This window comes from Halictus rubicundus, chromosome 11, assembly GCF_050948215.1.
Source record: "Halictus rubicundus isolate RS-2024b chromosome 11, iyHalRubi1_principal, whole genome shotgun sequence".
Lineage (NCBI taxonomy): Eukaryota > Metazoa > Arthropoda > Insecta > Hymenoptera > Halictidae > Halictus > Halictus rubicundus.
In genome coordinates, this window is record NC_135159.1 from 11,205,198 (window position 1) to 11,230,882 (window position 25,685).

The 25,685-nt window shown below is 36.8% G+C and overlaps 6 protein-coding genes across 15 annotated transcripts; 3 read left to right on the forward strand and 3 right to left on the reverse strand.

Annotated features, from left to right (window-relative positions):
* Positions 1-70: 70 nt before the first annotated feature.
* Mer (ezrin/radixin/moesin family protein merlin) lies at positions 71-6,653 on the forward strand. 4 transcript variants are annotated; one of them, XM_076795864.1, is made up of 10 exons: positions 75-424; positions 633-702; positions 785-914; positions 1,078-1,283; positions 1,442-1,669; positions 1,745-1,954; positions 2,057-2,163; positions 2,520-2,649; positions 2,765-3,100; positions 3,337-6,653. In XM_076795864.1, exons 1-10 carry the CDS (start codon positions 393-395, stop codon positions 3,712-3,714), a joined length of 1,827 nt encoding a protein of 608 aa, XP_076651979.1. In that variant the 5' UTR covers positions 75-392; the 3' UTR covers positions 3,715-6,653. The 4 variants fall into 4 exon arrangements, with proteins under 4 accessions (XP_076651977.1, XP_076651978.1, XP_076651979.1 ...); XM_076795865.1 differs by having other exon boundaries at positions 76-424; positions 596-702; XM_076795862.1 differs by having other exon boundaries at positions 71-424; positions 1,745-2,163.
* A 49-nt stretch (positions 6,654-6,702) lies between these two features.
* Pex12 (peroxisomal biogenesis factor 12) lies at positions 6,703-8,637 on the reverse strand. The gene is made up of 6 exons (XM_076795874.1): positions 8,261-8,637; positions 8,016-8,124; positions 7,740-7,936; positions 7,308-7,676; positions 6,958-7,043; positions 6,703-6,880 (listed from the first exon to the last, which is right to left on the reverse strand). The coding sequence occupies exons 1-6, from the start codon at positions 8,378-8,380 to the stop codon at positions 6,769-6,771; spliced, it is 993 nt and encodes a 330-aa protein (XP_076651989.1). The 5' UTR covers positions 8,381-8,637; the 3' UTR covers positions 6,703-6,768.
* A 354-nt stretch (positions 8,638-8,991) lies between these two features.
* Ada3 (transcriptional adaptor 3) lies at positions 8,992-10,989 on the forward strand. 2 transcript variants are annotated; one of them, XM_076795866.1, is made up of 2 exons: positions 8,992-9,355; positions 9,433-10,989. In XM_076795866.1, exons 1-2 carry the CDS (start codon positions 9,281-9,283, stop codon positions 10,876-10,878), a joined length of 1,521 nt encoding a protein of 506 aa, XP_076651981.1. In that variant the 5' UTR covers positions 8,992-9,280; the 3' UTR covers positions 10,879-10,989. The 2 variants fall into 2 exon arrangements, with proteins under 2 accessions (XP_076651981.1, XP_076651983.1); XM_076795868.1 differs by having other exon boundaries at positions 9,265-9,355; positions 9,438-10,989.
* A 755-nt stretch (positions 10,990-11,744) lies between these two features.
* Atpsync (ATP synthase, subunit C) lies at positions 11,745-14,627 on the reverse strand. Its single transcript, XM_076795875.1, has 5 exons — positions 14,466-14,627; positions 13,893-13,974; positions 13,703-13,795; positions 12,884-12,989; positions 11,745-12,506 (listed from the first exon to the last, which is right to left on the reverse strand). Exons 2-5 carry the CDS (start codon positions 13,935-13,937, stop codon positions 12,343-12,345), a joined length of 408 nt encoding a protein of 135 aa, XP_076651990.1. The 5' UTR covers positions 13,938-13,974; positions 14,466-14,627; the 3' UTR covers positions 11,745-12,342.
* Positions 14,628-15,052: 425 nt separating this feature from the next.
* On the reverse strand, positions 15,053-17,470 carry LOC143358600 (solute carrier family 25 protein Shawn). Of its 5 annotated transcripts, none has more exons than XM_076795872.1 (8): positions 17,313-17,468; positions 16,857-17,065; positions 16,349-16,515; positions 16,153-16,287; positions 15,909-16,080; positions 15,617-15,813; positions 15,487-15,547; positions 15,053-15,358 (listed from the first exon to the last, which is right to left on the reverse strand). In XM_076795872.1, the coding sequence occupies exons 2-8, from the start codon at positions 16,969-16,971 to the stop codon at positions 15,117-15,119; spliced, it is 1,089 nt and encodes a 362-aa protein (XP_076651987.1). In that variant the 5' UTR covers positions 16,972-17,065; positions 17,313-17,468; the 3' UTR covers positions 15,053-15,116. The 5 variants fall into 5 exon arrangements, with proteins under 5 accessions (XP_076651987.1, XP_076651986.1, XP_076651985.1 ...); XM_076795871.1 differs by having other exon boundaries at positions 15,466-15,547; positions 17,313-17,467; XM_076795870.1 differs by having other exon boundaries at positions 15,463-15,547; positions 17,313-17,467.
* Positions 17,471-18,381: 911 nt separating this feature from the next.
* On the forward strand, positions 18,382-25,651 carry Rab11 (RAS oncogene family member Rab11). 2 transcript variants are annotated; one of them, XM_076797085.1, is made up of 5 exons: positions 18,382-18,737; positions 20,189-20,384; positions 20,591-20,865; positions 21,150-21,306; positions 23,074-25,651. In XM_076797085.1, the coding sequence occupies exons 1-4, from the start codon at positions 18,698-18,700 to the stop codon at positions 21,284-21,286; spliced, it is 648 nt and encodes a 215-aa protein (XP_076653200.1). In that variant the 5' UTR covers positions 18,382-18,697; the 3' UTR covers positions 21,287-21,306; positions 23,074-25,651. The 2 variants fall into 2 exon arrangements, with proteins under 2 accessions (XP_076653200.1, XP_076653199.1); XM_076797084.1 differs by lacking the exon at positions 23,074-25,651 and having other exon boundaries at positions 18,383-18,737; positions 21,150-22,439.
* The last annotated feature ends 34 nt before the right edge of the window (positions 25,652-25,685 follow it).

Sequence of the window (25,685 nt, forward strand, 5' to 3'; positions counted from 1 at the left end):
CGTGCACGAGTTTCTTTTCACGATACTGTAAATATTTCGTTTCTGTTAAAATCGAAATTGCGTTCGATCGGTAGTGCAGATTTAAAACCGATGATAAACAAAGAAGTGGTAGAGGCGTCTACAGTGACAGTGCAGTCACTGCTGAGAGCGAAATTACTCGAATCGGTTGAAATTAGTGGAAATAAACTGTTTCGAAACAAGAAACTGAAGACGGTTTCTGTTGGCAGAGACAGTTCTGCGTGGTGTTGCCCTCTCCGTTTTCTTTTTTGCTTTAGAAATAAAGTCTTGAAAAAGAACGACACGATGTGATGATTCAATGAAGAAACCCTCAGCCAAAATTGTGATGGTCTGTCGCAAGGATCGAGTCGACAAAATTTTAATTACACGTTTCAATGTATTTGGTCAATATGCTGCGAATGCGTAGGTAAGGTTATCTATCATTCGAGCTTCTCTCTTTTTCTCTTTCTCGAGAGAGAAATTTATAAACAATTATAACGCTTGGCAAAGTCTTATTAACAACCCTTTAGTAGCTTCACTTTTTTCTTTTATTTTTTTTTATGCGATACTGATTACCTTTGTTTTTCGTGATGTTGAGTGAACATAATGAGGAGTAAAATGCCACCGTTTCGAAGGAAAAAATCTGGAAAATCTTTCCCCGTTAAAGTCTGTACCTTGGATGCTGAGCTGGAATTCAATTTAGAGGTTAGTTAGACTTCATAATTCTCGGGTTACCTTGCTTCTACATGTTATGTAAAGATCTGCTGACGATACGTTTCATCTTCAGTGGAGATCAACGGGAAGGGATCTCTTTGATTTAGTCTGCCGTACTATAGGATTAAGAGAAACATGGTATTTTGGGCTTCAGTACGAAGATGCCAAAGGATTCATATCTTGGCTGAAACTAGACAAGAAAGGTAAACTCTTGAACTAGCCAATCTAATCTGTGCGTCGTGTATCATTCGTCCATGAAAAGAAGGCGCACGTTTCTACAGTGGGGTAACAGCGAGTTTTTATGCGCCTTCTTTTCGTGAACAAACGATACATTGTCAATGGAAACTAATCTCAAATGTATTATAGTTCAAGATCAATGCATCTCTCAACAACCCACCACACCCTTCATGTTCTTGGCAAAGTTTTATCCAGAAGACGTTGCCGAAGAATTAGTTCAAGAGGTGACCCAACATTTATTCTTTCTCCAAGTGAAACAAGCTATTCTTTCTATGGACATTTATTGTCCACCTGAAGCATCCGTGTTGTTAGCTTCTTATGCGGTGCAAGCAAAGGTAAGTAACTATTTACTTTAACATGACATGAAATCTGAACAGTGCGATTACACTGCATGGATTACACTGCAAAACGATTAAGATTTGCTGCTGAAATAATTCTTGATTTACATTCAACAACAAATAACAAAGGTCTGATGTATGCTATATTTTCTCAGTACGGTGACTACGATGAAGTATCTTATCGTCCTGGAATGCTTGCCAGCGAGGACTTGCTGCCACAGCGGGTTATAGACCAGTATCAGATGACTCCCGAAATGTGGGAAGAAAGAATAAAAATATGGTACGCGGATCATCGAGGTATGTCTAGAGACGAAGCGGAGATGGAGTATCTTAAGATTGCTCAAGACCTGGACATGTATGGTGTTAATTATTTTCCTATTAGCGTAAGTATCCTCGTTGGAATGAAATGAAATCGTTGAACTGAAATATTACGTTTTCTAACATAACCGAAATTTTAGAACAAGAAAGAGACTGACCTTTGGCTGGGAGTCACAGCCCTGGGATTGAATATCTATGAGAAGGAGAACAAGTTGGCCCCGAAAACTACGTTCACGTGGTCAGAGATCCGGCATATTAGCTTCGACGACAAGAAGTTCGTAATTAAGCCGGTGGAAAAGACGTCGCCGAACTTCGTCTTCTTCTCGCAGAAAGTTCGCATGAATAAACTGGTAAAAACACAGTCAGATGTTGGCAGCTGGGTGAAGGGTTTGATAGCTTTAGGATTGAACGAACATAGCAATGACAAAGCTGCTCACATCTTATTTGTTAAGATCCTGGACCTGTGTATCGGCAATCACGATCTGTTTATGAGGAGACGCAAGCCAGATTCGATGGAGGTACAGCAGATGAAGGCGCAGGCCAAAGAAGAAAAGTCAAGGTGAGTTTTCCATCTATTATAATACTGTGTTTTATTTTACTACCACATTGATGCCTTTAATTAATCTAATTAATCAGCATGTTACATATTAAGCCATAATGCTTTATTAATTGACATCTGCAAACATATAATCTGTACTTAATTTGTAACAACTGTTCCTTCTTTTCTTTTTTTTTTATTTAACATTTTGTAGGATCTGAAATCTAAGAATAATTAGATAAATGTATGTTCAGGTCAGTATACACTTATTTATACGAATTATGAGCTGCCTTTAGAACAACGCAATGTTTGTACGAGCATTTGCTGGAAAGATACTTCGTACTTTGCATCCGCTGTAACAATTTTTATTTTGATAGGAGACAAATTGAAAGAAACAAGCTGGCACGAGAGAAACAACTCAGAGAGGCAGCGGAAAGGGAAAAAGCAGCTATGGAACAACGACTACTGCAATACCAAGAAGAGATTCGACTAGCCAATGAAGCACTTGTAAGATAATCGTGGTTTTCAACATCTTTATCTACTGGAAGTCTATTAATAGGATTTTCAATAATTGTGCTGTACCAAAAGGAAGTTTAGTATCAGGTTTTGAAATTTATTACAGAGAAGATCCGAAGAGACTGCAGACCTGCTGGCCGAGAAGAGCCGCGTTGCTGAAGAGGAAGCAATGTTGCTGAGCCAGAAAGCTTCAGAGGCAGAACAGGAGATTACGCGTATACGATTGAACAATATGAAGACAGAAGAGGAGAAGGTTCACCTAGAGAGAAAGACTAGGGAAGCCGAATTGCTAACTGAAAGATTGGTGCAAGAGTCGGAGAGAAGAGCTGCGGAGGCTGAGAAGCTGAAAGACGAGTTGTTGCGTGCACGTATCGCAGAAAAAGAAGCGAAGGAAAAGCTGCTGGAGTTCCTCAGCAGAAATGCTTACACTGCCACCATAGCCGTGAGTAGATTTCGCACTCCACTGAGGAGGTACTTTCATTTTCGAGAGGCTGTTTCTGTGCGAACTTTCAGTTATTCTTCCGGAAAAGCTAGAGGAATAAAAGTAAAATAAATCATCGTATAAATAGTAAATAAATTTAAATAGTAAAATAAATCGTTTTTAAGATGAAAAACTGGAATACCTGCTCAAAGATGAGTTACAAATCATCCTTAATTTTTGTATACTTTGTGTTACAGTCCGTGCCAAATCTATTCCCATCGACGCAAGTACTTCCGTCAGACTTGCAAGCGGATCTTCAAACGTTACAACTGGACGCAGAACCGTTGCCAGCAGACTTGACGTCGTACGATCTAATCGCCGACGGTGACGTTGACCAACTGTCCTTAGAAATTGAGAAAGAAAGAGTAGACTATTGGGAGAAGAGCAAACACTTGCAGGAACAGCTGAGAGAATTGCGCACAGAGATCGAGGTGATGAAAGTCGGGGAGAAACAGTGCGAATTAGATCAGTTGCACGAGGAACAAGTGCGACTCGGTGAAAACAAGTATAGTACGTTGAAAAAAGTGAAGTCTGGATCGACCAAGGCCAGAGTCGCATTTTTCGAGGAATTATAGTTCTACCTACATTTGAAAAACGAATAGACACTTATGTGGACGCAACAAGAAACGAAGTAACATACGATCGGGTATGAGAGCTATGAGACATAGAAATCATGTTAAACACGTGCGTATGTATACGTTGTAGAATACTGGAACGTACGTTTCACCTATACATAACTATCTGTACATTTTGCTTCATTCGTATGCATTAGTAACCGTTCGATTTACTTACTAATATTTAAACCGTCGAAGTTATTATTAGCCCATACGTTAGCTTTCTCATTGAACGGTAATCTCAGTAAAAAAAAAAACAACAAAAAACGTTTCCTTTCTCCTGAGCTTGCAATTTCACTGTACACCGTCGTCTATTTGCACGTAACTGCTGAAGTAACTTTGGATTTCGAACGACTTTTGCTAGAGTACATACGCAGAAATCAAAATTACAACTTAGACTCTCTAGGTGTTACGATTATAGATAGACTTAAGGTTAATTCCTGAAAGCGCCCCGACGTACAGATTTTTCACTCGAATATTAACCTTTATGCACACCAAATTCATCTTTTTTTTTTTACAGATTAATCTCACCCTTTTACAGACCAAATTCATCCTTTTGCAAATCAAATTGATCTTGTGGACGACTCGAGAATGTAATAACACAATTTTGTTGTGATTTTATCAGAAAATTTGATTTTGTCAAAAATTGACTGAACATAATCTGAAGAATGTACACTTTACTATCTCTATCACCATACTCTTCAGTAAAGAACCCTATTGAAGAAGTTTCTTTTGACTCTTCAAACTATGAACATTCAGTGGATGTTCTTAGTCATTCTTGCAACGATTACCTCTTCAGATTGTCATAATGATTATTCATAATAAATTACCACAAGAAGCGATGGAAGAACCATTATAGATGAGATTATGTATACAGTACACTGTCAAATAACTATTTTACATCTGTCCATTTTTACACGCAATGAAACTTTGAATTTCAAAAGGGTGAAGTTGGTTTGCGATAAAGGTGAATATGATCTGCAAAATGGTGAATTTGGAGTGCAAAACCTGTATCATTGTTTCCATAGAGATCTGTTAAAAACCTGTGCAAAGCGTGTAGATAAAGTTAAGTCAGTAGAGTCAAGTAAAAGCACATACGTGCGGAATAGAGAATTTATATTTTTCTGAAACATAAATGTTATCGGTGAAACTCTAATGTTTGATATCGCATGTATTTCTTAATGCTTCTATATTTTTTATATATTCCTTGGTGTTACACAGGACTAGCGATATTATAAAGCATGCATAGATACTGTTGCTGTCGAAAACTGTTAGTACTATTCAAATATGAAATTATTGAATGCATGTCCTTTGCAATGCATTGAAGCAGCAGTCTAGTCAAACAACTTATGAAAATTAACTCTGGCTATCCACCAGAATCACGACTAGAAATGGCAATAAATATTTCGATTTGATTTTTAATTGTTACACCAATTTTTAAAATGATCCGCTCGTTTACATAGTATATCAATTTTGTAAAGTGAATATACAGTGTCAAAAAATTGTTTAAACTGACAGGGAATTTTTTATAATACGATATACTGACCACGTAAGAAATTATGATAAAGCGTTGATTATACTCTCGAAAGTCTGATAATGGTGAGGGCAATACATACTCGTGCACCGGTCACTTTTACGGAAGTAAGTTTTTTTAAAAAGACTGTCGATGTTTATGTAGCTTTCACATAAAAAGATAAAGTAGGTTGTGCTCGTAAATTCGTGTTTTTAATGTTACTAGGGAAAGAAATTAAATTTTCAAATTGTTGACCAATGCATGAGCGTGTACGTTGACATTCTGTTAAGAAATCTGTGTATAGATGTAAAGCGAAATGTTGTTAAACGATTTTTACGCCATGAAACGACATGCTACGGTATAGTTAGTTTGATTAGACTAGAGCAGTAGAACTTTTGTGCATTAATTGTGGCCTTGAAAAGGAATGTTCCTATCAATGTGATAGAGAACTCAGTGTTCGAGTATTTTATTATAGGAGTTTTCACTTATTTCTTTATAGAAAGCAATATAAGGAGTTCGTGAATTTTAAACATTCGATGCGAGAATAAGTGAATGATAATTTTTTGTAGTAATAGATTCGACGTTCCTAGATATTTTTATAATTACACAATTCAATGGAAAATTATTACGAAAAAAAAATATTTTTCATAAATACAGAAAATACTATAAAAAGAAAGGATTTTAACTTGTATGCAATATTAAGCATTGCGTATATTTTGTAAACCTGCATTCCTAAAATATCATTTTATCCTTTCCCTTTTACAACAATTTATTCGTTTTTAATTCTTCAAATTTACTCAAATAATTCAGTACGAGAGATAATACTTAACAATCTTATGTGTGAGAATTTTTTATTGTCCACACTCTGGAATGTTTGTTGTTTGAAGCAATACAAAAGTGCCTTTCATAGAAAACACTGCATGTTCTTATGAAACTGTTACTCGAACACTGATTATTTAATCGTACGAAGATAATTGTATACAAATTGTTAAATTTTTGGAACGTAGCTCTTTCATGTTATAAACCAATTTGCTTCGTAGATTTTAGAGAATCGTTGAATTTTTAGTATTCCGTACTGAATATAATTATGTTGCGTAAGAATCTTGACCAAAAATGTGGTGCGAGTGTTTGTAATTGGATTCGATAGCTGGAACTTCTGGCGCCGTTGTCTGTGATTCGCGTACGCGAGTGTATTGGATGCTAATCGAAAAGTGCTTCGGCCATAATCAGTATTTTCTGTAATATAGTTGAATGTACCTGTAAATGTAATTCACAACTGCTTAATCAATTAGTATACTTTATAATCGATGCCATGTTTTCTTCCTTAGACTCCAGGTTAATATTAAACTTTACGATATAATATGCAATAAATATACCGATATTTTCATTGGTGTTGCCGATCAACTTTTACTCTCCTCCATAAATTAACCATAAAATATTTTAAGAATAAAAATGCCTCTTTATTCGTATTTACAGCGTATCTAAACAATTTTATGCGTCGCTTAATCTAAGTACAAACGTATCAAATCGTCCTCGTCAGCCGGATAACTCGTCACTGGGCACTTTTTAGTTTCGCGTATCACAGGAAGAATACACTGATAGCAGAATGCGTATCTGTAAAATTTAATGTTTATAGAATACAATTCTTTACTTGCATTTTCGATATTATTTTTTATGAAACGTGTACATACCCAGAAATGGAAAGTACCACAGGCACTCTGAACTCTTTACAACAAACGGGACATTTCCCTTTATATTGTTTGGCTACTTCTGGAATCTAATAGGAGTCAGCATTAATTTGTGAAAAATTCGTGATAAAGCGAGTATGATGATTTTGCACTCATGTGCATTCAATACTGTTATGTTATTTTCTATTTATTAAATATATTAACACTTTGAGTGCCACATCAGTCATATATGATCAATACAATTTCTTTACTGAACTTGAAAATCAATTTTTACTACAATTTAGGCACTGACATAGCACTCCACTTCCAATTTCACTCCAGTTTGTCGCTAACTGTCTAATGATGATTCTTACCTTTGGCGGTGGTGGAACAGGTAAGGTCATCAAACTTTTCTCGTAATGCTCCTGAGTCCACCACGATACAAATTGAAGGAAGAATGCCCCAAATTCTAGAGATGTAGTTACAGATCGTTGAAGTATATCTATACTATCACTGACGCCAAAGGAATTGTGTTTTATTTTTCGTAACAGATCGGCAATGCTTAGCACAGGTACTGGTACAGCATAAGTTAACGTAACAGATAAAAGTCTCAGAAGTGGTGACTGATATACTGATTTCCCAGCAATATAAAGTATATAATTGTACAATACCATAAATTCATATATCATGAAGCTTATAGTGTACCCCTTGACAACGCAATCACGATATAGTTTCTGCCATTTCTGTAAGAACAAATTAATCTTAGAAAGTATTTGTCTTAATGAATTATAAATGTTAATACTTACGGATTCTGGAACAGAACCATCTATTTTTTCCAGTTGATACCTCTGACTTAATTGTTGGAGCTTGTTTTTTAAATATGGGAATAAAACAGTTAATATCAAACATAGTTTCTCTTGCCTGTTCGATAATTTATGTTTAATTTTGGAATCCTTTATTGCTATACGTTTCAAGCCATAAAATGCTTCAGAAAAAGAAGCAGCTGAAATTTATATATATATAATGATAATAACTATCATTTTTTAAATTATTAAAAAATATAACAGGAATTAGATATTTACAATATTTTTTAAAATAATGTCTTTGGAGAATTATATTAAAAATTAAATAAGCTTCATCGGTCCATCTGAGAAGGTGTCCATATCGTTCAGGATTAAACGACAAAATAAACTAGAAGAAAAACTTTGTTGATAATACATTATCGATTATTACTATTACTGTATACATAATTTATCAGTATATTACTAATGTATTAATAATATTTATGATTAACTAATTAGACAAATTATCAGTAAACATAACCTACCGAAAAAAGTTTTTTAAAGGCCGGTTGAACAGTTGACGCAAACGATTCCTGAGCTATAATTTCGAATATAGAGGGTCTTATGAACGTAGTTCCAGTTAAATGCGCTCCTTTTTCAGCCATAATTTATATTTTTTCTTAAACGTCACTGTACACCTTTTCATTATTTACACTTTACACTTTGACCTATGACCCCACTGTAATTTCTTACATAAATTCGAAACATTTCAGATTCTGATTGAACATCATCAAAACTTTATTAATGAATGCATCATTTCCGTCAATGTCCTTATCGTTTATCATAAATAAATTGTTTAAATGTCATGTTGATGCGTAAAATTGAAGGTTCGGTGACAGAAACTGTAAATGACGTCATAAGTATTGGGTACAAAAACTCGTCTCGCAACTTATTTGTATAATTAATTATTAGTTAAGAGGTTATGAACGTTTGTGCAAATTTTTACATTGCTAGACTATTACAAAATAGTAGCAATTAAAAAGAAACTTCTTTTTCTCACCAAAGTTTATATATTTCAATCTATTTTACACAGTAGCAGATGCGGTAACTGCAGTTGTGTAGGTTATGGAAGCAACCAAGCAACTTGGTTGCCAAATGTGATTCGAATTTCATTTGATCTGTCTAATATAATTATAACTTCGTGTAAGGGATATGTATGACTTCAATTTAAAATTATTCCCGCGAAAGCAGACACTTTCCTGCAGACTATTTTGGTTAATTCGCCGTTAGGTGACACCATTGGTCCACTATCGCGCTTTCATGTGGGTGTTTAGGTAGTTGGAATAAACAATATTTTGTTAATAAACTTATGAAAATAAAGCTACATTTTATCCGATTGGTTAGAATTGGGTGAAAATCGATCGGTCCATTCTGTATATTGTTGTCTCAGTTGAACAAAACAGTCATTGTCGAAATTGATTGTGGATACCTCGTAACCTATAATACGCGACGACGTCTTCAAACAATGAATTATTGACAAATTGAAGATAACAAACCAAACCTGAATGACAATTAAACTTCTTGAGGTAACGCTGAAGTTCTCGGTCGATGACGAACTGAAGAATCAAATTACTAAAGAGGTAAAGGATTTAAGTATGAAAATGGGAGGAAAATGAGGCAATGGTAGTGAAATTATTTAAAAATGAACGTTTCTTAGTATAGTAACAACGTGACCAATACCAGAACATTCACTACTTGTATTACGTTTACCACCATGTCGGGTAAAGGCAAGCAAAGTTCCAAAAAAGCTGTTGTCAAAGTCAGAGAGAGCGGGAAGACTGTACAGTCATCGACGCTTAATTCAGACACAAGCTCGGAAAGCATGGAGACAACAATGTCTCTATCTATTTTAAAAATTGTCGACAACAGCCGTCTTCTTCCAAGATATACCAGCATTCTACAGCGAAACGTGGAAGAAGGTGTTGGAATGGAAGACCTGGATACACTGCAACTAGAATTAGAAATGCTTCTCTCCTCCGTCGTTGTGCGGCATCGTATGATTCAAGAAGAGATAGCGAACTTGTCGTCGGCGGAAGAACGGAGAGACAGAAGATCCAAGAGCGGCAAGGGTCTTTCGCTTCTGGACAAGAAAGTTCGAGAAGAAAAGTTTAAACCAAAGGAACTTAACACTAAAACTCAATCGCCTTTACCAGCAAAGCTTTTCAAACAGAAAGCCGTAGCTAGTTCGAATTCTCAGGTCATTCCAAATGTCCATGAAATGTCTAGAATCGAAGGTTCGAAATCTGAATCGCCAAAGTTACTTCTACCAAAAAACGATACCCCGAACAAGTTTTGGGCATCCGTCGACCCATACTGTACGGACATTATGCCGGACGACATAAAGTTATTAGAAGAATTAATCGCTACGCACAGCGATATCAGCGAATTCAAGAAGATTCCTCCACTGGGCAGACACTATAGTCTAATGTGGGCGCATAACGATTTATTGCAAGAGGAGGATGCGGCGAATCCAAACAGGGACAAGAAGAAAAGTCGTTCCGATGTGTCTTTGTTAGTAGGGAAAAATGACAAAAAAGCACATAGTATAGCAGGACCCCTGACCCAGAGACTGGTCTCTGCTTTGCTGGAAGAAAATGTGTACGTTGCAAATAACAACACAGATAACAAACTCTTCAGGGATAGTGACCCTCCCGTTTTAAGGGACCTTACTATTCAGAACTCTATTAATCTAGAATTAAGGATGCACAAAGAACTTGTTGAACAGGGAATTTTAGAGCCAGACGCACAGAAAAAAGGCCAAGACGATGACGAAATTTTGACGGAAATTAAAAGATGCCAACAAGAGCTTACTGCTCTTTCTAATCATAATGTAATGCAACTGAAAAGGCTGCTGAATTTGGCGCAGGAGGAGAGTAAACGACAAGCGTTGAAAAGAAAGATCAGTACGGCTGATAACGAGGTGATAGAACATTACAAGAAATTGATGCTGTCGAAACAACGGAAAGTGCCATTGACAAAAAAAGAACAGGAAAAGGCGTGGTCCTGTCTACGAGAAAGGGAAAACCTTCTAGATCAACTTAACATGTTACCACACAACAATTTAGGAGAATCGCAAATAGGTTTTGGAAATACTGTAAATTAACTTTTTTTTACGATACCGTATGTCACGATATGTCTGCTTAAAGAGATATAATAATATCGGTTTAATTTTTAAACTAAAACATGTAAAGTTCATTAAAAAACTGCGACGGAGAACGTTTTTAAATGAATAAAGACAAAAGACTTCACTTACATTTTTTAAGTAAACATTACTTCTAATTCACTCGTATTATCCTTGGAGAGCATTCACCTATTGTCTCATATAGATGAGAAAGTAACGCATAAAGCATTTCACGCATTACTGTATAAAATTATATACGGTACCCTTGTAAATCCATAAACATTGAACTTTGAAGTTATATTTGCTATGTTCAATTTATGCATAGATACATATTAATGTAAAGTCTCCAATATAATTCGTTAATACTACCAGCTATTTCAATCGAATAAATTAATGACTACAAAATTTCACTTTAATTACTAGAATAATGCCTAGATGCATTTGGCCTATGTTGAATATGTTATCAACAACTGTTCTCTAATTTACATTTCATATTTAATAAACACACATAGAAAACAATCATATGTGTACTCATTTATATGCTTGTATCGTAATCGTATGTTCGACATAAGTTTTAACGTAAATTAAAAAATTTTTGAACATAAGTTTGATATCATCTTAATCGATTTTGAAGAAACTTTCTGCATGTATTATAACTTATTTAGATCTACAAAAGGCATATTTTAAATTTTTATTATAGGCACAGATGAAAAAATTAAGTGTCGTGAGTTTCACTTTTTTTTTCACAATTTTGACCAATGATAATTTCTAATTAACCCTCACGGAACGTCGTCGAGCTATCGAGGAGAAGGAGAATTGAAATAAATGATGCAATACAATAAAGAATATTTTCACGACAAAAGTGTTTATTCGATATCACTGTACAGTTCTTTGTCAAGAGTTACCTCAACAACGTGCGCACGCGACGGCACAATGATAAGCCATATCCGGGTAACAAAAACGTTCAAAAGTGTAGTACTACTCTTTTGGATCGGTATATTAATGTCAAATACGTAACGTGCGTATTATGTATGGGGGTATGCAAGTGAGGCTGTTTTTTTCTTTTCTCTTTTTTAATAAACTTCCAGTAACGTCTTATTCGTTCGTTATACTGATTTGCTTTTTTTTTATAACAATGTGAATTACGCTACATGAGACACAGTAAACCATGAAATGATTACGAACAAGTCAAAAGGCTTGATGGGGGTAAGACGGTCCGATCGATGTTTTCGACACGTGTGTACAGCCCGGGTAATATTTAGGTGAATTTGTTGTCGTACCGTCGCACACCCCGGCGAACCAGATAATCGAGCTTCCTCTAATGATTTCATGGCATCCCGTTTACCAAGAACAACCTCCGCTGTTCCCCAATCAGAGTCAGAAGACGCTGTATCTTGGCAGTGACGCACTAAAACTATCAGAAATTTCTTATGCGATTTTGATGACTTAGAACGCGAACAAGAGCAGGAAGGCCATCATAAGGCAGAAAAGACCCATGGCCTCGGACAGGGCAAAGCCCAAGATGGCGTACGAGAAAAGCTGCTGCTTGAGAGAAGGATTCCTGGCATAACCAATGATCAAAGATCCGAATACCGAACCAATTCCAGCACCTAAAATCGTAACAGGGATTTTCTCAGTATTTTTCAAACCAGAAACGTACATTTAAACACAAATTTATAACTGTACTGTGATCAGGAGGTGCTCAAGGAAGTAGGGACTAAACGACAAACAATAAAAGGAACGCTATCATTAGGCAGAAAAGTCCCATTGCCTCTGATAACGCAAAACCGAGAACAGCATAGCTGAACACCTGCTGTTTCAGGGATGGGTTTTTGGCATAAGCAAGAATCAGGGAACCAAAAATTAATCCAATACCAACCCCTGGAAGAAAGATTATTACAAAGGAACGAGAAACAGGAATTAAGTCTGCAAAAAATGGCACCATCAAAGGAACGTAAGAGTATGCTTTTTTTTAATTATTCTATACCTGATCCAGCGACACCAACGGTGGCTGCACCGGCACCGATGAACTTGGCAGCGGAGTCAATGTCACGGCTGATTGTGGAAGTTTGGAAGTTACGCAGAATAGGTGACTGCAGAAAATAATTGGAAAGGTAATTTTCGTACCAATTATGCGGTAAAGCATTATTAAGTTAAAGATGGTTTCACATTACACATTTCAAAAATATAAAGCTTTTTGTACATCAATTTTTATTGTTGTAAGTGATGAGGGTATCTATGGTTCAAAATAGTTCTAGGTTACCTAAGTATCTCTACACTGCAACAATGTGGCTTATATAATCACCACTGCAATGTAGCATATTTGTCAATTCACCGAAAGAATCAAGCTAAATTTATTCCATCTTCAATGAAAATCAAGATTTCCCGAACAAACCGCATTCGCTTTAATTTTCAAACTGCAGGTGCAAGCTTGACAAGATAAAAAAATAGAAACTTTTGAATTCAAATAATCAATTTCACGTGAAACTATTTTTTCGATCGATCGTTACGTAAATTAAAATATTTTACTTCATCATTTCGTCTCTAATGAATCTTAGTCTCATCACACATTCCCAGTGTCATGGCTTCAGCAATCATTAACGAACCATGCATCAACAGACAATGTCAATACAAAAGTATGCAGTTTACGAATGCTCGTATGCTCAGCTTGAATCGATTAATTATTTCTCTTTTAATTCACGAAAAGTGTTCGAATGCAAGAGTAAAGTCGCTTATGTAACCTCGCACGGGAAAGAGGTTATGCAATGTGTAAAAATGTAAGCTGCAGCCCCCATACAAGACTCACCTGGCTCTGGATTTGATTTTGTTGGAGAATTTGGCTGTGGTTGACCACGGCACTGCTCAGCGGCCGGATGTAGCTCTTGGTTCCAGAAACCAACTGCGAAAACGATCCGGAATCACAACGGAACGTGTTATATAATAATCTCGTGGACGTGCGAGCTGGACAAAAACAGTTAAAACAATTTTCTACTCACGGTGGACCTGGCGAGAGGTGCGATGAATCGGGTGCAAGCGAACATGGTGACGTTTGACGTTATGTGGTCGCTGAGAGAGTACCTGCAAAACGACCGGACGACAACGTTTAAACAAAGAGACAGCCTCGAGTTCGTACGTGAGACGCGTGCACACCCCGCGATCTATACTGAAGAACCGCTACGGGCCGCAAACTGTATGCGCGAACGGGGATTACGTAACGCGATATACTAAATCGTTCGACACAGGGGGGTTCGCGGAGGGTAGCAAGATCGAAATTGAACCGTGAAAAATAACGATTTCTCCGTTGCCAGGGCAGCGATAATTACTGGGAATGTAGAGCAGAAGATCGAACGATACACTAGTAAAATGGCTACTGCTCGTGTTCCTCCTCGATGGCCGGACCCGTACGACCAGTTTTCTCGACGATTATATCGCGAGAAATATTAATGAATAAATCGTATTTCTGTAGACGATTCGACGCGAAAACGAGCCGACCCGAGAATCCACGGGATATTTCCGAAAATTTCGTTGAATTTACCACGGTGTTCAACCAGGCGGGCGGTCGGACTTACCAGAGGACAATGTCGAAGAGGCGGTAAGAAGACCCGGCCTTTGGAATGTTGAATTCGTGAGTGACTAGAGAACGAACCGAGTCCACGAACAGCCTATCCCGACAGACCGAGAAGAACCGACTTCCGTGCAATGACCTATTCGCCACTTCCAACGGGCCGAGGATCGCCGACTCGCGGTATCGACCAACCGAATTTAGCCGAACGCCGTTTTATCTGCAATTACTGATCGATTCCACACCCGTCGCGCATTTCCGGCAACGTATTCTCTATTTAATTCGGAATTATTATTTACGGTCAATTCTCATCTCCTCCAACAAAATCCTTTTCCCATTGAATCTCTTAGAAAACCATTCAATTTTAACGAAATCGTTTGCGAATACAAACGCTCGTTTGACTACATACATGTATATATGTAGTTACTGGTGATTTAACTTCGGTTACGTACATATGTGCACACATGGAAGCCATAGAGTATTCGTCCATGAGAATGCATAAAGGCGCTATGAGCAGAATCGCCGTATGGAGTCGGCTTAAAATTTGAAATGTCGATGGAAGGATACGGTTCCAATGGAAAGCGCCCGCAGAAGTTTTTGAATAAAATTTATTCGTTACGTTTAAATTCGTTTTATGGTACATAACAAAATATACATATCATTCGTCGCCGTCCTTTTTGTGTCGTAGGTACTGTAAGTCATTTTCACGTTCTAGTATCGTGTTAGCGTTGTACGTTTGAAAGAATCGCTTGCCGTGTTCGAATGTCGCGATCATGATAGCGCAGGCTGGTGCCACTTTGATTATCCGCGGAATCAATCCCGTGTACAAGCCTTTGACGCCGTTTTGTCTGTAGATTTTCCTTATTACGGGCCAGGTTCCACGACTACGTCCGGGTTTATCTGCAAGTGAGATTGATGATACAGTTAATTTGAACTTCGTTCGATATTCCTACAAAATAATTCTTTAAACAGTTTGAACTTTGACAAATTAGTTCAGAGACTACCACCTGAATAAATCTCCTTCTCACCCATTTCTATTTGTCTATGTGTCTTTACTACGTCGAACGGTATCGTTAAAAACGCAGCTACCTGTAAAACAAACGTATTTTAATAACAAAGTTAATTCACTGAGAATCAAATCGTATGGTGTGCACGTACGGATCCTGCCATAGCACCCGCTGCAAGATTAAAAGTAAAAGTTTGTTGTGCCCCACGAAATGTTTGCTTTATAGTCTCGTAATTTAACCAATAAATTGCACTAAAAGGTACGTCGCGCAGAAGAGTGCTGCCTAATCCCATCCATAACCCAGATATACCACTATTCCTGACAACAGTTTTCAATGCTTGCAATATTTCTGGAAATAAGGCGTATAAATTTATAGCTCGAACAACACGGATCGTAGAAGAGCATTTTGAAGCGGTTGTAAAAAATATTTTACATCGAAGGTACCTGCATAACTTAATCTTTGCGATTGCATTTTCGTCCTAATTAATTCTAATGGGCTAACCAAAGTAGCAGCCCAAACACGTGCTGTGGCACCAGCAAACATAGGAATCCAGAATGGCTGCTCCGCGGTCTTAACGCTATTTTTTTCTTTCAAAAATTTCTTATTATATTGATCCTGGAAAAGATGTACGACATTAGAAGATGAATGAAAGTGCGCGAGCAAGGTTAAGCAAAATCTTCTGTTTACCTTAAAATATAATCTTAGTTGCTCGTACGAAACGAAGTATACTATAGTTGCAGGTACAGCTAAAACAAGAGTAGGACTTAGACCACTCCACAAAGAAAGAATTCCTTCGTTTTTGCCAATTTTCATAAAGGCATCCTGTGAATATTGATATGTTAATGTATATCATTATCATAAGATTATGATTCATTTCACTTACTATGGTGCCATTGAACTTTCCATTTCCACTGGCCCATGCTGGACCTCTACCATTTGGACAAGGACACAAGTGGTCCATCAAACCGTTGCAATAAAGGAAGCATTTATTCGAAAGCATAGCTTTCTGTTGTGCTTGTAGACGAATTTTGACCACATCCAAAGGAGTAACTTGAAAACAAAGTATCATTATATTAATCATAATACACAACTTATTCGAATTTTTTAGTATTTTAAATTATATTACAGACGTGTCCAATGCATTTATAATTCAAGGCACTATTTTTGTCGAGGACTCTGCGCAAAATATGATTATAATGCCATCAATAGTAAAAATAGAAACTAATTGCTCTATACTTACTCATGGTATACATATACATAAGAAAATGTTTAGCATTGTTTCACAAGTTTGAATTGATAAATTCAATATACATATTTTGTTATGATGATCGGTTTTCTATCAAATTAAAATCTATACTATACTTTACCTGTGATTATAATAATTCACTTACCAAAAACAGATGTGATGACAGCACCAGTGCACGATGCCACAATTTGTTGATAAGGTCTAATTCTAAACCTTGGATCGTCCAGATCCAAATCTGGTGGAACACTAAACTTATTCATGGTTGGTCGTTATCTTGTTTTGCACCAACTTGAGATTAAATTTTAGCTGCCGCAATCATTGACATTCTTGCCTACCGACGATTTCATGATCAATCTGAAGCAAGAAAAACGGCAACACGTGCGCGTTAACAACGTAATGAAACGTCTGTCACTTTATAAATTCCAATCAAATCGTACCGGTCGATGATATAAGACACCGGGAAATAATTCTGACATTATCTAGTTACACGATTTCATCATAATTTACGATAAATTGATCGTTGCCGGAGTATTGTAAATATTTGCCTGTATTACTCAATTCGTTGATAACCAATTTAGACATTCAAAAAATGATAACTTACCTTCATCACGTTTTCTTCCGCTCAATACTCAATCTTAATTTGGAAATCATTCAATTATATTACAAAATCAAGATCTTGTATATGAAAATATAAATACATAATCAGCATGCGTTACACTTGTGAACAGACCTGCAACAAACCAAAAAATAACATCGCACTGTATATATATAAATACAACCATATAGTATGCATTTCTGTGATGGGAAAGTGGATAGCGATTGCGATCAGCGATGAGATTGCGCATGCACGTCCGGAACAGTAACGTATCTATATTGTGCGGAACAGATAGTGGGGCAGTGATATTGGCGGGAAAATACCGTAACAATCTGTTCTGAGACGAGTATTCTACGAGTTTTTGGTAAGTTATTGTTAACATTTTATTATACAATGACAGCTAATATTGGAGAAGGAGTTACAAAGAGGCATAGAGTTCGCCATTTTCAAAATCGAATCATAACAATTTTTTAAAATTTTGCAGGGTGATCGAGGTACCATATCTTATCCAGAATTTTACTTTACTGATGCTAAAATCGCCGCGCATGCGCGAGAAAATCTGACCAAAATCTCATCACTCATCACTGATTGTGATTGGATTTGATAAACCCGATAAATGATATATAGGGTATCTCAAAAATATTGTACTTCCTTAAAAGAGATGAAATAAATGAGATTCTCCGCGGCTTTGTTCAGGAGCTGGAATTCGCCCGCTGCAGCCGTACGTTTTCGTAAAGGAAGAAGTTACATCGAATGACACCAGGAAACACTCCTTTTAAGGAAGTACAACATTTTTGGAACACCCTGTATAAGTAATTTCGAAGTTACATTTAGGGTTTACACACTTCTGTGCGCATACGCATTTGATTACGGAGTTACTTTCACGAGGGATCCATCCACGGACGCATGCGCATTTGAGTACAAAGTTGTTTCTCACAAGGATCCATTTACGGGCGCATGCGCATTGAGAATTAATTACCGAGAACGTGGAAAATTCGTCTCTGTACGAATGATCTGTGATTCGCTGTTCAAATTCTGATCTAGAGTGAGCGTTGGTCGTGTTCGATCTGCGCGTGCGTAGGATGGACGCGCATTGCGCATGTGTAATTCATCAGTTTGGAGGGGCGTAGAAAGGAGGCCATATTGTACAGCTAAATTGAAAGAACGAAAATAATTATATCATCGTGTGGTCGTGCCTGTTTCGTTTCGTCTTCTCGCTGTGTACGTTTAGGACGGTGTCAGCCGTTAGTTCCGCGGAAAGTAACAGCGTTGGGGTCCGACACGAGGCTCCTGCATTTTTGTAAATAACTATAGAACCGTAGCAGTGTACCCCTGATAGATCTAGGCACCGTCCGTCAGTCTGTTCAAAGGGGTTTATAACTTCAAACGAAATGGGCACCCGAGAGGATGAATACGACTATTTATTCAAAGGTAAACCATCTAAGTAAAAATCTCGCATCGATCGTCTCTCGTTCGCGAAATTTTCGGTCAAGATTTTCTATTACACATACACATATTAGTGTAGCCTGTATGTGTATACATTTACAGACATAAACCCGCACGCGCGCCCACGGTTCTCACACACACAAACGAATTTCCATATTCTCTGAACACACGTACGTGTATACGTGTCTCCTCTGTTCATATACATATTGCATAGTGTACACGTATGAGTTTAACCCGCGTACATATGTGTCCCGAGTTCATGCGTGTATGTGTTGGTTTAAAATCAACAATTGTCATCGTTCAATAACACGGGTACGAATTAACGTCAAGTTCGAATTTCAACTGTTCGGACGGTTGACAGAGAGGTCTGGTGTATAGGGCATCGAGTTTAAACGATGACATCAGACACCGCGTATCGTCTTTAGGACACGAAACATTATAGACGGATTTTTCGAGGTAAAGGCGTTATACAGTTAGTCACGTATGAGTCAACGATACTTCCATTTATTTTCGAGTTATCACCGGGGATTCTATATCCGAACAAAGTAGCATTCTCCTTTGATTTCTCAATTAGTCCGTGTGTCGGACGGTCGTTGATTGTATTCGAATCACACGTTTTGTCACCTACTTACCTCGTCGTGGGACCGTTTCCACGCCCACCTAATAATATTTTCAATATCGATATTTTACCAAAAACTTTACGCATTTATTACACTCGTGATTTCCTGATATTTGTAATTTCGAATCTAATAAAATTTTTAATAAATTCCCTCTCGATTTCGAATTTTTATAGCTTACACGTATCTATCGAGTATAATAATTTTTAAATATTGATTTTATCATCATTTTCGCGGAATATGCTTTTGTATAATATGAGAATAGCAGTATAATGCTATTGTAAAAATAATCAAATTGTTATTTTGTTACCGAGTCTGGTATACCTACAATTACAAATATTTTCTTCTGGTATTTTTTCTGCTAAAGGAATGCGGAAAATAAACTGTATAATAAATCAGCAGAAGTATAAAAGCATAGAATTAAAACAATGGAATATTTATATAATGAATTTTTCATATTTAGATAAAAAAACTTATACGTATGTTTATATACTTGCAGAGTAGTTTTGATTTTCAAAATCTTAATCCTCCATTTGCAACCTGAGTCATTCATGTCTGGAGTGAAATTTCACTCCTGAACTTCTTTCTTTCCAATAATTATTTTTATCTCATTAATGCTTTAAACATTTGATGTTTGAACGATTATATATTCAAATGGGGACTTCAATGAGAGTTTTTATTGAAACCTAGAACAGTGGAAAAATTAGTTGCAAACATAAACAGCCCAATACGCAAATAGGCATCAATAAAAATAAGGTCGCAGATGGAGGGTTAAAAATTTCAGGATTGCACAATAATCAGTTTGTTGTGTTATTTCAGTTGTTCTTATTGGTGACTCTGGAGTAGGAAAAAGTAACCTCTTGTCAAGATTTACAAGAAACGAATTTAACTTAGAATCAAAGTCTACAATAGGAGTTGAATTCGCGACGCGTAGTATACAAGTAGACGGAAAAACTATCAAAGCTCAAATTTGGGACACAGCTGGACAAGAACGATATCGTGCAATTACGTCTGCGTAAGTTGAAGTTATCCAATAAAAAAGAAATGAGAAGCCAGTTTACTGTAACCTTCTGTGCAAAATGATGAAGCATTGCAAAAAAAAAAATCGTCTATCATTTCAAACATTTATTATACTATGAATATAACAATAGTATACATTTCGCTGAACTTATAGACTACAGATGGAACCGTTTATAATTGTCTTTTTCTTAAAATTATTAGGTATTACCGTGGTGCAGTCGGAGCTTTGCTCGTATACGACATAGCAAAGCATCTGACATATGAAAATGTCGAAAGATGGTTACGAGAATTACGTGACCACGCAGATCAGAACATAGTTATTATGTTGGTGGGGAACAAATCTGATCTGCGACATCTACGAGCAGTCCCCACCGACGAAGCCAAGGGATTCGCTGAAAGAAATGGCCTTTCTTTCATCGAAACCTCCGCCCTCGACTCCACGAACGTTGAAACAGCGTTCCAAAATATCCTGACAGGTAATATCACCTGTTTTGTTTGATTTCGATATTTCTCTTCAATAACATTATCTATAATTTTCGTAAAAGAATATTTCCGTATCAAATCGATCATATTTCGAATGAAACAATGACTTAAATTTCCCTTAATTTGATATTTATTTTGAAAAGTGATCGATAGGTCGTGAAGTCATCCGATAGTAAAATAATTAGATATAAAATCCTTCGCAATTGCTATGTCTGATAGTAGTTAGAAGAACAATCATTGTAAGTACAGGGTGTAACATAGAGCTTGATCATTACAGAAATCTACAGAATCGTATCGCAGAAACAGATACGTGACCCTCCAGAAGGTGATACGATCCGGCCACAAAACGTAGAGCCCATCGACGTTAAGCCGACGATGAATTCGGAGGGAATGCGCAAACAGTGCTGCCAGTGACTCACCTTGCTGCTTAAAATGTGTGTACATGCAAATACAGTATAAATATCACGGGAGTACACTCGAATAATACCTAAGTTACTAAGAGAAAATTTAGTCTATGGTCCAGCAAAACGTGAACAGATAAATGAAAGTTTCTGGGATAATTCTTTGTACGATAGCATAGTTTTAATATAAGAAAGCTATGATTAGTTAATTATAAATATTAAGTTGATTTGTAAATTGAGTTAATTTTGACATACATCAAAATTAAATACTACTACAGATACTTTTATTATGTATTTTTTCTTCCAATATTTGTTACTGACTGTTGTTGTTTATATGTTTTGAGAGCACACACAGCAAGTGTATAACGCTCTTCTCTATATATACATATATGTACATATATGTCGTACAGAATTATTAATTAGAACAAAATAGACTGAATAACATCACATTGAAAAAAAAACTATTTTCACGAACGGCAATAGATACTACTCGTAATTTGTTTTTTATGTTCAGAGAAAAAATATATGTTTTTCTTTTTGAGTCGATATTTTTCTATTATAAAGCGAGAATTTCATTCTTTTCAATTAAAGACTATACTTATCAATGCAAGAAGAGTGAGTCGATGAATGGTATGCTTCTTTCCAATTTTACAATGTCTTAGAGCCCTCCGTCTGTTGTTCATGTCGTTTATTTTCATTGGTACTATCTTTTGAATGTTTTAGCGTATATATATATATATATATATATACATATATATATATTATAAATATTATATATATTATATATATATATATATATATATATATATATATATATATATATATATATATATATATATACACATAGCGTACATAGATATATATCTCAGATGTGTAAATGTGTAATACACGGACGTGTTTGTGAAAATGCTAATTTTTAAGAAATATTTATGAACTGATAGCTTTAAAACTTGTAAACTTGAACATACACGTACACATACACACACATACAGACACGCGCGCGCATACACGAATTTATTTTAATTCAAGCATAAGAAACTTATGTATAGTAATAGTTGGCATTCCTTTTTTACGTGTAACTCGGATGCTAAGGGTTTACAATGGATCTGTTTAAATTAGCGGTAGTGGTGTACAACTTTCGACTGAATAAATGTTTGTTTCGATCATTCAGACGCTATACAGTTCTTACAAATCTCAATTATCTTTACGCGAGCACGTTACTTCCACGATGCCGAGCATTCTTAATAGCCAAAAGAAGTATACGATCGATGAAAAGTAGATTTCTTTATCTCTGCTTGCCTTAATTTTAAAAAGATGTTAACATTCACGCAACATCATCGGCTACATAGAATTTCCTTATTCAATTCGGTTCCCTTGAATGTTACACAAAGCTGATTAGATACGTCTTCTTTTGGTCTGATTCTTGGTGACCTCAAGAACGAAGAATGCGGTATCAGTCATCCGGTGACTGCTATAATAGCAATGAATTTCATCGACCACTTTCAACAATTTTTCTTCGTATTGTATACAAAGCTTGAAGACGAATCGATTACAAAAGAAATCATTGTTTTTTTGTTTCAAAGAAATTCTTTGCAAAGCAGAATCGTTCAAATCGCATTCGAAGCTGGAAAATGAATTTCCTTTGTCTCGCAAGCAGTTTCTATTACAGTTCGTCCTATCTGCGAACGTACAGGATCATTATGGTCCGATAATAAAAGAAAAAGAAAAAAAAAACAACACCACCAGTCGCGTGGCGGAGTGCGCATAATAACCGGGGCTGCGTCCATTTTGTTTTTGCAGAAGGACATACAAAGAGGCAAAGGAGAAAAGAAAAGTGGTCGACGGTAAACGTAACAGGTGCATACAGTACAAGTGTCAAGACCATTTACCATTTTAAACCATACACAACGACTAAAGTCTCCCAAATAATCCGCGGCGGGTTTCGGGACAGGTTAGAGCTGCTCTTTCTACAACATCCTTGAACTTTGTCGCATGGAAGCGGATCTCTAGACAAGTGGATCGCTGCGAGACCTACTTAAAAGACTTATATTCTTTCTCGACATTTTTCGTTCTTGGACGGTCAGCCTCAGCGAAACCTACACGTCTTCTGCTTTCACGAAACAAAGCGGACCCGTTCTTGCTACTTTGCAAGCGGGGCGAGCACTTGGTTTTTTTATTTCGCATAAGCGAACCCGATGGAAATATACCTGACGATTCCCCTCCCCATCTAGATTGTTTGGGAGAATTTAAACACGGTACATCTCGACAGCTAGAAAATTCATGACGAAGAGAAAACAGGATACCTAGCGACACGTGTGCACAGTCGAGCAAATTACGATCATGCAACCTTGAGGACGTCAGTGGGAATGAGTTCCTACAAGGAAAAACATACGCACGCACTTATCCTATCTCCGAAACAGTTCATCGGACCTTCTGAATCTTGTTCTTTCCCAAGACAAACTTTTCCATCCTCCTCTGTCTCTTTCTCCCTCCAGCCAATCCCACTTTCTATCTTTATCTCTGATACGTTACAATGAAATCAGTATAGTGTTACTGCTTTTTTTGTAGTACATGTGCAATTTCACTCGAAGCATAGTAAGCAATCGTTTGAACACGTGAACGATTTCTATCGTTATACCTATTCAGCTACAGCTGAAATTCTTGGCCACACACTCAACTAATGTTTTTACCAGTAGATGGGACGAAGAAATAGATCTGGGTTGTACATGCTTGCGATGGCTAACGAAGAGACTCCTCGATGCAGGTCATCTTGTCCAGTAGCTCACTCCTGACCTGGATTTCAATGTTAATACTCTGCTGTGCTCATGAAGTATTATCCAAGATCGTCGTTGAAATCACTTTCATCGTTGAGTCGTTCGAAGGCATCGCTTGATCTTCTCATCCTTGTGACACGTACAACACGCATCACATTTTGCCATGAGTTTCAGCCTGTAGCGTAACCCGTAAACTCTTACAGTCTAGGTATTTAAAAGAAAGTGCACCGGAATAGTCGAAACCAAAATTGTAAATGCTTACCGTTGGATGTACAAAGTTTGACAAACAGAAATCGACGAATTTTCCGAATCGGGGTACACACTTTATCGTTGCTCACTCTCTGCTTTGAAATTCGTATCTGTTAGGCGACGAGAAGCATGCTCGCTAAAACGCTTTTGGGAAAGGTACCGTTTTTTTGTTCTCTTCCCCGAGAAACGAAAACAAAACTGATAGAAAAAACGTGAGACCGCAGGAGACGAAAGGGAAAGGTCGTGGCACGACAACACAGATATACTGAACACACCTGTGCGTGAAGTGATATGAAAGTACGCGTGGACAATTTCGCGAAAATACGATTGCCGTAGATACTTTTCTAGCGTCTCTAAATAAGTATTGCTTCGATGTGTGTAGCCGCAATGTAATCTGTTATCGTTACGAATCCTCGTTGTATCTTGATGAATAAATAGAGAGTGAGTAAGATGTTGCAAATATTGAGATGTTTGAGGAAAGTAAATTAAATCTTTCTGGGCCGGCTCGGAGGGAACACGGCGACAAGTCTCAAGCATAAGCCATTCGATGGATGCTACTTTGACATCATGAAATGTTATCTGTAATTCTAATTGTACAATTAGCAATTATGCTTGTTGTTTCTGTTAGCTTTTTCTACGTGTTCGATTGATGAAAGTAGTGTTCGGAAAATGGTGGTTCAACACGTTTGCTACCAGCGTCGCACACGATTTCGTATTTTCCGTAAAGGAAATGAAATTAATTTTATTCTGTGATCCTATCTTTTTTAGATTTTACTGAAGACATTTTGGTGAAATGAATGCTGGTAGAGAGCGTGCTTAGGGAAAATAGTAGTTTACTTTGAAACGGTCAATTGAAAGGTAAACAGTAACATATTGAAGAACAATGTCTTTCGGAGAAACAAATAGACCTGTTTCTCGTGTGTTCCCTCGTTGTAGGGATCAGTTTGGTAAAATGTAAATTCTTTCGGAAGCAAGTACGCGTGGTAGTCCAAGATAAATTGTACTTTTTTATCGTGCGTGCGATAAAATAATATCAAGATAAAGATGACACATTTCCATCCGGATAAATAATATCCTTTTAGTTTCCCCCAGCATATTTTGTATATCCTTAGGTTACGAGAATGAATCCATAAGAGCTGACTTTTCGTTACGCCAAGCAGGAACAAATTTGTACGAAATGGAATTTAGACGATAAATTACGCATCATTGTAAGATTAGTTTATTCCCTTCGTTGAACCGAATACAAATCAAATACAAAGGGATACACGCCGAGCCCGCGTCAACCCGCGGCCGTTTCATTACTCAATGCTTTGTACTTTATAATTTTATTAATAAAATAACTTTTGCTTTACACACATCTCTACGTACTACTAATAATCTAAACGAATT

Bases quoted from the DNA above. Each gene is read 5' to 3' on its own strand.
- Mer (XM_076795862.1), top strand. From the start codon at position 393: ATGTATTTGGTCAATATGCTGCGAATGCGTAG. The intron at 425-632 runs GTAAGGTTATCT...ACCGTTTCGAAG, and splicing joins AATATGCTGCGAATGCGTAG to GAAAAAATCTGGAAAATCTT. The intron at 1,284-1,441 runs GTAAGTAACTAT...ATATTTTCTCAG, and splicing joins CTTATGCGGTGCAAGCAAAG to TACGGTGACTACGATGAAGT.
- Pex12 (XM_076795874.1), bottom strand. From the start codon at position 8,380: ATGGCTGAAAAAGGAGCGCATTTAACTGGAACTACGTTCATAAGACCC. The intron at 7,937-8,015 runs GTAAATATCTAA...TATAAATTTCAG, and splicing joins ACATTATTTTAAAAAATATT to CTGCTTCTTTTTCTGAAGCA. The intron at 6,881-6,957 runs GTATGTACACGT...TAAATTTTACAG, and splicing joins GTGGTACTTTCCATTTCTGG to ATACGCATTCTGCTATCAGT.
- Ada3 (XM_076795866.1), top strand. From the start codon at position 9,281: ATGACAATTAAACTTCTTGAGGTAACGCTGAAGTTCTCGGTCGATGAC. The intron at 9,356-9,432 runs GTAAAGGATTTA...AACGTTTCTTAG, and splicing joins AGAATCAAATTACTAAAGAG to TATAGTAACAACGTGACCAA.
- Atpsync (XM_076795875.1), bottom strand. From the start codon at position 13,937: ATGTTCGCTTGCACCCGATTCATCGCACCTCTCGCCAGGTCCACC. The intron at 13,796-13,892 runs GTGAGTAGAAAA...TCGTTTTCGCAG, and splicing joins CACCTCTCGCCAGGTCCACC to TTGGTTTCTGGAACCAAGAG. The intron at 12,990-13,702 runs GTGAGTCTTGTA...TATTTTCTGCAG, and splicing joins AAAATCAAATCCAGAGCCAG to TCACCTATTCTGCGTAACTT.
- LOC143358600 (XM_076795869.1), bottom strand. From the start codon at position 16,971: ATGAATAAGTTTAGTGTTCCACCAGATTTGGATCTGGACGATCCAAGG. The intron at 16,516-16,856 runs GTAAGTGAATTA...TTTGTTTTCAAG, and splicing joins TGTCATCACATCTGTTTTTG to TTACTCCTTTGGATGTGGTC. The intron at 16,288-16,348 runs GTAAGTGAAATG...CAATATTCACAG, and splicing joins GAAAGTTCAATGGCACCATA to GATGCCTTTATGAAAATTGG.
- Rab11 (XM_076797085.1), top strand. From the start codon at position 18,698: ATGGGCACCCGAGAGGATGAATACGACTATTTATTCAAAG. The intron at 18,738-20,188 runs GTAAACCATCTA...GTGTTATTTCAG, and splicing joins ATACGACTATTTATTCAAAG to TTGTTCTTATTGGTGACTCT. The intron at 20,385-20,590 runs GTAAGTTGAAGT...TAAAATTATTAG, and splicing joins TATCGTGCAATTACGTCTGC to GTATTACCGTGGTGCAGTCG.